Source organism: Hippocampus zosterae, chromosome 4 (assembly GCF_025434085.1).
Source record: "Hippocampus zosterae strain Florida chromosome 4, ASM2543408v3, whole genome shotgun sequence".
Classification (NCBI taxonomy): Eukaryota; Metazoa; Chordata; class Actinopteri; order Syngnathiformes; family Syngnathidae; genus Hippocampus; species Hippocampus zosterae.
Genome location: NC_067454.1, coordinates 9,012,302 through 9,021,439, shown reverse-complemented (window position 1 = coordinate 9,021,439; position 9,138 = coordinate 9,012,302). Strand labels below are relative to the sequence as shown.

General features: G+C 44.9%; 2 protein-coding genes across 4 annotated transcripts; both read right to left on the bottom strand.

The window, feature by feature from the left end:
- Positions 1 to 311: 311 nt before the first annotated feature.
- On the bottom strand, positions 312 to 3,346 carry LOC127599164 (UDP-glucuronosyltransferase 2C1-like). Of its 3 annotated transcripts, none has more exons than XM_052062887.1 (2): positions 3,237 to 3,346; positions 312 to 2,036 (listed from the first exon to the last, which is right to left on the bottom strand). In XM_052062887.1, the coding sequence occupies exon 2, from the start codon at positions 2,027 to 2,029 to the stop codon at positions 449 to 451; it is 1,581 nt and encodes a 526-aa protein (XP_051918847.1). In that variant the 5' UTR covers positions 2,030 to 2,036; positions 3,237 to 3,346; the 3' UTR covers positions 312 to 448. The 3 variants fall into 3 exon arrangements, with proteins under 3 accessions (XP_051918847.1, XP_051918848.1, XP_051918849.1); XM_052062888.1 differs by having other exon boundaries at positions 3,267 to 3,335; XM_052062889.1 differs by lacking the exon at positions 3,237 to 3,346 and adding an exon at positions 2,103 to 2,174.
- chrna5 (cholinergic receptor, nicotinic, alpha 5) lies at positions 2,877 to 8,979 on the bottom strand. The gene is made up of 8 exons (XM_052062878.1): positions 8,956 to 8,979; positions 8,722 to 8,842; positions 7,751 to 7,902; positions 7,611 to 7,655; positions 7,360 to 7,469; positions 7,066 to 7,243; positions 5,308 to 6,000; positions 2,877 to 3,947 (listed from the first exon to the last, which is right to left on the bottom strand). The coding sequence occupies exons 2-8, from the start codon at positions 8,810 to 8,812 to the stop codon at positions 3,789 to 3,791; spliced, it is 1,428 nt and encodes a 475-aa protein (XP_051918838.1). The 5' UTR covers positions 8,813 to 8,842; positions 8,956 to 8,979; the 3' UTR covers positions 2,877 to 3,788.
- Between the last annotated feature and the right edge of the window lie 159 nt (positions 8,980 to 9,138).

Genomic DNA, 9,138 nt, shown 5'->3' with positions numbered 1-9,138 from the left:
TCTTATCAGTCAGTAAATAAGAATGGTGCAGTGCTCCAGTGCATTTTCATCCACAGAGGATCCAGATCCATGCAACCTGCCAGTACCAGCTACAAAGTTTCTTTGGTTCGGTCATCGGTGAAGAAGCTGGTCGCAGATCTAAGTTTTCGTTGGTTTTGTTTGACTGTCTTTTGACAAAACGATCCCGACTTGAGGGGCTTTCCTTCGCCATGCAGGCAGATCTTCCTATAGGCCTTGTGATGAGTAAACCCTTCAGAGAGCTATCATTAGTTGTCGCATGTCAATATAATATTTCAAACACACACACACACGCACACACACACACACACACACACTACAAAGGTTTTGACAATCTAACATACAATTATTGATATTATCATCAACAATTTGGAGAGACACATCACTAAATTGTGTGATTGCTCATAATACCGTAGGGCAAAGCAGCAGCTCATTTTCGATTTGTTTTGAAGACATGTGTCCTCAAAAACACAACCGGAAGCAAAAACATCACTGCTGCCGTTGTAAAGAAAGTAACGACAATGTCCACATTGTAGTAGGCGTACCACGGCAGCTTGTAGGACTCGGTCCTCAGGTGAGCTGCGCCCTTGTGCCTCATGACAAACTCAATCCAGAAGAGGGCGCTGTCGAGCGGCGGGATGGGCTGATCTCTGTGCAGCCTGGACAGTCTCTGCATGCTGTTACTGTAGGACGGATTGGTAAGAACTTCCTGTAGGGCCTTAAGGAAGCTGTCATCTTTATCCATCGAGGCTAACGTGACCACCACAGCCGCTCCTCTCTCCGTGAGGCGCAAAAGGTTGTCATGCTGGTCAAAAAAGAAGGGTATTCCCACTACTGGAATGCCGTGGTAAATCGCTTCTTGGACACCGTTCGTCCCACCATGAGCCACGAAGAGCTTCACTTTGTGATGTCCCAGGAGGTCGTTCTGCGGCATCCAATCTACTATGAGAGTGTTGGTGTCCAAAGTGGAAGGTTTTGTTCCTCTGTAGCTCCAGATGACCTTCTGGGGGAGCTTAGCGAAAGCCGCCGCAATTTCATCAGCGAAGTAGCTTGGAAGTTCCCCAATGAGAGTCCCCAAAGACATGATGATGACTCCGTGTTGTCCAGAACTCTGCACAAATTCCTCCAGGTGGTTGGGAAGAGGTTCTGCAGGCTTACATTGGAAACCTCCTATGTAGATGACGTTGGGCATGGTAGGGCGAGGAAACTCAAAGACAAAATCTGCTCTCATGAGCCACACGTCTGCTTTTTGAAGAAGTTCATCATATCTCACCTCTGGGCCAAAGAACTGGTTGCAAACAGCCTGATATTGCGGTATGATGGTAAAGGTGTACAGAGCTTCCCCGCTGACAAAGTAAACAAGATTCTTGATCCTCTGAAGAAAAGTCATCTTATCAGACAGTCGAGAGCCAGTCATGGGAACGTAAGACAAAGGCGAAGGCGCCAAGACCAGATGTCCCTCCTTGCACATCACCCAGCGCACATTATAAACCAAAGGTAACTGTAGAGCATGAGCCAAAATGACACCCGTGCCCAAAGCGGGGTCAGTGAGGAGCAGGTCATACCGACGCTCCTTCAGACGAGCCATTAAATTGTCGTCTTGTAATATGGCACTGGTCAATGTGCACATGATCTTGCCCGTACCGAACATAGCTTCAAACATTTGAAGCTGCAGACGCACAAAGTTCATCACTGAGCTTCCCTCCCGCTCCAGAGCAAAAGTCGTTTTCAACAGGGAGTCGACAAAGGCCGGGTCGAACGCTTCGGTGACGGACACCGTGATGGGGCTGTAGTGCGGCATGCCGTCCTTGATGTACCAGCTCTTGTCGGTCCGAATCACGTCCACGGAGTGTCCGTGAGAATGGAGCGCTTTAATCAGGACCTCCATGTTCACCCAGTGGCTGCCCTCGAATGGGACCACTAGAATCTTGCCACAGTAACAAGCTCTCCATGACGACAACAACAACACAAAGGATGCTCGAAAGAAAAGCCAGTTTCCATGCAGGGGCATCGTGAACCTGAAGAAGAAAACAACATGAGCTCCGATTTTACTTTTATTTTCAAGAGTCAGATTGTAAACATACCTTATAGATACGGAGCAGCCGAGATCATACACACCATATTGGATTCCTCAAGTGTAGACACACGACGAGAAAATAAGCGAACAATAGCTGTTTTGTCTCCCCTCTTCTGGAATGCTGATCCGTTTCAGCCAGAGTCACATCTGTTTTCACTTTTCATTGTACATGTGACTGAGTTTTATTTCCTATTTTATTTTGAAGTAACTACACTGTGCACGGCTGAATTGGGACATACGTCATGCGTCCGGCTCACAGTTTAGAGGTTCAGGGTTGGAATTTCGGTTCTGTGGGTTTTTCTCCCGGTACTCCTGTTACCTTCCACATTGGTGTTCATTTAAGTCTCGAGGTCAGGGATGTGCTTTCATCATGGGCCACGTTGTAGCGTAGTTGCTCTCAACGGCTGGTTATAAATGCAAAATCGTATATATTTTGAAATTTGACATCTATTCAATTAACAATTTATATTAGAAACGTCGATTTACATGGCAGGTAAAAAAATCACATGGTTCTGCTACCTTAACTGAAAGGTGTCGGGCATCCATTTTGGCTCAAGTTTAAGTTACCAAATATGGTTGCTTACTCTGTCAAGAGGTACATGGCCCAAATCTTGAAGAGATTATTTCACGTTTTGTTTATCGTTTTATTCTGTAGCCCTTGTCCTCATTCACCGGAATGTGTCTCAACTGGAGCTGACTTTGGGTAAAAGGTGCAGGTCACCCTGGACTAGTCTGACAATCGCTGGGCACATAGAGACAAATCACCACACTTACACCTGTGCACTATTTTGAATCTTTAATGAAAATAACACACACAATTTTTGCATGTGGGAGTAAGTTGGGGTACTCACGGAAAACCCATGCGCAGAAAGACACAACACAGGAAGGCCAAAGGCAAGATCCGAACCCCAGATCTTTGAATTGTGAGGCAGACTGCTTGCCCACGTATTTAGCTTCCAAACGTAATTCCGTTTCACTACACGGATCATAGGAAAAATCTGAAGGCGCGTACAAACACATTCTACGAATAAATAACAAACTCATTTTTAACTAATGATTAATAATTTAATCTTTCACCCAATAGAGCGTTCAGCTGTGTGTAATTTTGTAGTTAATGATCTGGTGATTCGAGGTGTAGTACCTTTTAGCGCTGCAATTAAAATGCGCTCACACTGACTGCCCGGGGTGATGTTTCTCCGCAGTCTCTTCACACAGACGCTTCAAGGAACATGTTGGTACGGATGCGTGGCATCACTCAGCTGCAGGTTCGTGCATGAACACACGACAAGAAACGGAGCTTGTTTTGTGCTACAGAGGAGAATAATCCCAGTGCTGGCTGAAAAGGGGCAAAGTCCAACAAAACATGCTTGAGTTTACCAGTTGCACTTTCATCTCAAAGGGGAAGTCTGCAATTCCCAAAAAACAAAACATTTTTTTTGTCAAAATGTTGCTATCAGTAAACTTGACAATAGTACATTAGAACATGAACATGTCCATTCCTCGTTTGCGAACCACTGATTCAGAAGCACTGACAAATTTGCGACATTTCTGCTTGCCAGGTAAATTTATCACCTCTTTTGGATTTTTACTTTATTTGTGTTGTACTGTAGTAACACTCGATACTTCACGCTACCGACATAGCGTAATCTGGACTTTAGTCACTGATGTGCCTCACTTCCATGTCAACAAACCCTCAAAGGGCACCTCCAAAATGTTTGGGAACGATAATGCTGGCCCATTTGTAGATAACCGGGATGAAGAGGAGAGCTGAGCCCAGGACAGACACCAACAGGAACGCCCAGAGAAACATTCGATCCAGAACCTGAGCAACAAACTTCCAGTCCTGTACCACCTGCAGGCCCCACACCCCAAAAAGAAACACATAAAATGCAATTAACTGTTTTGTTCTGGTGCTCGTGTGTGTTTTCTCCGGGTACTCTGACTTCCCCCCACATTCTCAAAGACCCATTGTGAAATGAATTTCAGGGTCCAAAGACTTGATTTCTGACTTTTGTAATGCTACATGAAGACTCCCACAGGGGTTCAGTACTTGGCCCTCTATTGTTTATAATCTACATGCCTCTGTTTCGTGACATTATACGCAACAATAGCATTAGTTTTGTTGATTTTTTTTATGTCCATTTTTTTTTTGCTTTTGAACCCTGACAAAACTGAGATGTTGATGACTGGCCTCGGTCGTCATCAGCACGTTTCACTACATCACTCCGGGTCTCAGTAAATGTACGACAGTATTACCCAAAGTAATCTTCTGTACTCCTGCTCTCATTCCTTTTGATAATTTCTTGCAGGACATGGGTATAAAACAGCCATAACTGCGGGCGCAGATTGTCGGCAGACAACAAGTTCAGTGAGAGAAAACTTCGGGAAAAATGGCGGTGCCGTTTTGCAGCTGTGACATCATGAACGAACGGGGGAATTTTTCTGGATACTCTTGTTTTTGTACTTTGACGGTCATTTTATTTATAAGCAGCCATTCCCACAGCAGCTGCATTGGTTTAATCCATCAGGTGAACTTACAAATAGCTGAGGTCATTAATAACCCCACAATATTTTTGCTATTTTCACATTAGCTATGATTTTTAGTTTCGCAGAATGAAGGCGGAACCATTAATTGAGCTCCGTCATGCAGGCATTCTTTGAAGAGTTTTGGCATCAAGGTTTGCTCGACGCCGTCTGCATACAAATGGCAGGAGGAATTCACTGTTGCCATATCAACTGTAGAGTTTTTATACAGAACAGAGGAGCAGTGCATCCACATACTTGCGCGGAGCTTGGGGATTGTATGGGCAAGCTCAAGTGTCAGATATTGGGTTCTCAGCATTGATGGCTCTGAGCAAAAGAATCGTCAATTTTGCATCCGACCTTTGCACGGATCTTCAAATGCCGGATGGCATTTCCAGAAAGTTGGCGCTTGTCACTGTCTTTGTGTCACGGACGCGGATTGTTGCCTCCACATTAAACAACGAAGCGCTGACCTCTGTACATGCATGTACAATGTGCACACTGCACTTAGCCATTGTCGATGACCCATAGCCTCAGAGCCTCTCATTGATATGCGAAGAGTGCATGACCTTAGAAGACATATATATATATTTTTTTTTCATCACCATGTGTGGGGGGTCTATCTAGTTTTAAAAATAACTGTGCTTTCATAGTATGTAAAATAGATGCAGATCAAATAACAGACTCACCTCTCTGACCTCATTTTCTTTCACCACATGCATAGTTATGTAGCGGATGGAATCCAGCGCAGCTTGGATGTTGTGCCTGGCGTGAGAGGGGCCGTGCTCAGTCGTACAGTCCTTCATCAATCCCAATCCCAGCACCCGTCCCGTGTGTGCCGCTCCCGCTGTGCCGTAGCGGTCCACGTGGCCGCGCATGCATAGCACCTTGGGCAGCCGATGCAGGAATATCCTGCGCACCCACGGCGCCATGCCGTTATGCGTCGAGGGGGAGCGGTGGTGGACGTTAATGGTGAAGACGGTGATGACGATGGATAGCGTGACGAATATCATGGTGAAGACCAGATACTCGCCGATGAGAGGGATGGCCTTCGACGAGGAAGGGATGATCTCCTCGATGACCAGCAGGAAGACAGTGAGCGACACCAGCACTGAGGTGCACAGGGAGATCTTTTCGCCGCAGTTGGAGGGCAAGTAGAAGACGAGGATGGTGAGGAAGGACAAGCCGATGCAGGGGATGATGAGGAAGAGGGTGTAGAAGAGGGGCAGCCGGCGGATGATGAAGAAGTAGGTGATGGTGGGATATGAGACGCCGCCATCCACCCTCAGACCACGGCTGCCTGTGGCCTTCACAATCTCCCATTCGCCATTGTCAAAATAGTCCTGCCTATCCACGTGGAAGTCCTCCAGAATGACGTCGACCTGAAGAAAGATCACGTGGACGTCACGCGACTGATGTCGACGCCTCAATTTTGAGATGCAGTGAACCGCGGTTCGCCATTTAAGTTTTTTTTTTCTGTGGAAACGATCTCGAACTTTTTTCCTAAAGTACCTCATGGCACCACAGAATGGCGCCAAAGCACAGGCTGACAAAAACATTTGGTGTCGAGTACCGTATTGGTCCGAATATAAGACGGCCCTGATTATAAGACGACCGCCTCTTTTTTTTCAAGACACAAGTTTGAAAAAAGACTTTTTGAACATCAAATCAATTTTTATACTGAAAATAATTACAGTACATGTGAAACAAATAAGATAAGATATCCTTTATTTGTCCCACACTGGGAAATTATTATAACAATATATTTGAGAGAAAACACATGTTATTTTGCCTCATTCAAATCTTAATATTTGAACATTTAAATATGTAAACTAAAGTGCAATCACATTCTTAAATGAATGGCTTCTGGTTTTTGAAATATAAATTACATCATAACTTCTCCTCAGCTGCCGGTTAACCTGGCCGATCTTTGACCCACTTTTCTGCAGATTGTTGCTACATTTCTCCATTTTCTGTTATCTCCTCTATTATTTTCTTCTCTTTTCTTTCTTACTGCTAGTTTTTATTTTTCCTCTTCGAGCTACCGTTATTTTTATTTTTATTCTTTGTGACAGGGGTTCACTTTGGCCTGGGGAGTCAAGTTCAGCATTCGCTTCAATGGTATCTGGCGCCATCTAGCGTCGTGAGTGTCTAGACCGCGAATATAAGACGACCTCCACTTTTTTAATCTTATTTCAATGCAAAAAACACCGTGACAAAGACACGAGAAATCTTTAGTTTGTTGACTTGTTAGCGGAAGTTCTGGAGAGTCTTCGCCACATGTATGCATTTGCTTCGGGGAGTAGCAATTAAAAAGCACAAGTTAACAAACGACTGAGGTTCTCTTGTTGCTTGACAATTGCTATTTATTTATTTTTTTACTGCAGCATTATACACGCTTGCAACCTCACGCTTATGTCACATTCTTTTCTGAATCAAATAATCACCTGAGAGCCGTCGTAGGTCCACGAGCCAAATTTCATGGAGCAGTTCTGCAGGTCAAATGGGAAGAAGGTGACATCGATGGTGCAGGCGGACTTGTAGTTGGCAGGCGGAGTCCACAATATGGTGCCGTCGTATTTTACCACTGCCTTGGTCACTGTGCCCTCGAAACGACCGTCTGAACTGAGTGTAGAATTTGGAGTGAAAATGTTCACCAACAACAAACCGTTTAATGTGCTGTGAATACTTTCCGGATGCACTGGATGTCTAGCGTAGGATTGATCCATCATGTTGCATACTTATCATACAGCACAACGTCTGGGAGCCACAGCCTGTCGGAGGGCACTCGTATAGTGGTGATGCCCAAGTAGTTGTCGGGGTCCCACCTTAGCTTCATGTCGGTCCACTCCTGCATGACAGGCAACAAACATTTTGTGTAATCTGGATGGTAAAATAACATGAAAGCATCGATCTTCGTGAGATACAAGATGCGTGTGTGGGTGGGGGCGGGGAGCAGACGTCTGGTCACCTTTCATGTTAATCCACTTGCCTGTTTCATCCACACATTGGTGGTCATCAGCTGATTCTTTTCATCCTGGATGGGTAAACACAGCAGCAGCTCGATTTTATGACCCCTGATTGAATTTTTACGACAACACCATTGAAAACGATTGCACGTTGAATCCGCACCACATCAACAAGTTGGGAGATGGCCAGTCCAAACTTGACGTAGATGCTCTGGTTCAGATATTCCACCGGGCGGACCCATTTCTGGTAGTTCCCAAAGAGGTATTTGAACAGCTTGTCTTCGGCTTTTGCATAGGAGGAAAGTTGAGGAACACCTGAGAATGAAAACAGCATCAAGAAACGCGGAATTTTTCTTGAATCAGGCAACATGACAAGATGAAGAAATGAGCTGACATGGAACCTCCTCACTTTTTTAAAACAAAACGAGATTCAAGTGGCCTCGGAGTAAGCGCACAGTCCCTGCCTAGTGTAGGTGACAAACAAAGACATACAAGCTATCAATCTCACTTGGAATGAAAGTTTTTTTTCTTTCACTCAATTTATAGGATCTCACTTTGCAATGTCTGGTATCGATGCGGAGAAGCAATCCCCTTATAAATGAGACCGTTGTCCACCCATTTATCATCTTTTCAAGCTCCCCTGTTATTAGGGTCGTTCCGCCTGGCTGAGACTCTCAAATTGATTTTGGTGTTCTCTCTGCAATCCAATTAAGGGTGAGACATTGCTGCTATCTGCTTTATTATTAAAACAACAAAAAAAAAAAATCCTGAACTGAATTCATGATATTGATAACACTGATATGGATCAATAACATGCATTATAATTCCTCCCCTGCCAATCAAAACTTTGATTTGGAAGTGGAGCAAGTGAGTGTACAGTATGTAAGGCCGGCAAATTGCTATATCTATGATCAATATCGGCAATTATAAATATTTTAAGGGGAGGATTTGTATTTCTCATCATTTTTTTTAATTTTTTTTTTTTTATAATCACGGCAGTGCTCGCTCACCGTCTCCCGCATGGGCTTACTGTAACATCGGTAAGCGGCTTCTTTCCGTACCGTGACGCTGTTCAACCACGTCACTGTATTGTGCATTTAATTGAGACGTTGGTAGTGTCGCCGGGCAACTTACGCAGCGAGTGGCACAGGTGGCAGCAGTGCAGCAGCGGCAACAACAGCAGCAGTGTGAGAGAGGAGGCGGCTGCCCCCTTCGCTCTGTGCATCGTCTTAGAGACAGCGCTCAGGCATTGTTGCTGCGGAAGATGGAAGCTGCATTTAGGAGCTGCATTTAAAATCATAAAAAAATAAATAAAATACACCCATAAGATGAGCATCATAGTAGCATGAACGCAGCGTGAAAGCATACCTGTTTCTGAGTGACATCAGTGAATAGAGAAGCGATGCTCACAGCTTCTCTCCTCTTCCTGCCTCATTTCTTGCATCTAGAAAGCACCACCCCCTTACCCCCTGAAATACAGGCGCACACACACGCATACACACACACGCACACACACAAACACGCACACACGCTCGCACGTACGCACGCTGC

Excerpts from the sequence above, each read along its gene's own strand:
- LOC127599164 (XM_052062887.1), bottom strand. The coding sequence starts at position 2,029 with ATGCCCCTGCATGGAAACTGGCTTTTCTTTCGAGCATCCTTTGTGTTG.
- chrna5 (XM_052062878.1), bottom strand. The coding sequence starts at position 8,812 with ATGCACAGAGCGAAGGGGGCAGCCGCCTCCTCTCTCACACTGCTGCTG. Across the intron at positions 7,903-8,721 it reads CCACCTGTGCCACTCGCTGC|GTGTTCCTCAACTTTCCTCC; the intron begins GTAAGTTGCCCG and ends TTTCATTCTCAG. Across the intron at positions 7,656-7,750 it reads TCTCCCAACTTGTTGATGTG|GATGAAAAGAATCAGCTGAT; the intron begins GTGCGGATTCAA and ends TTACCCATCCAG.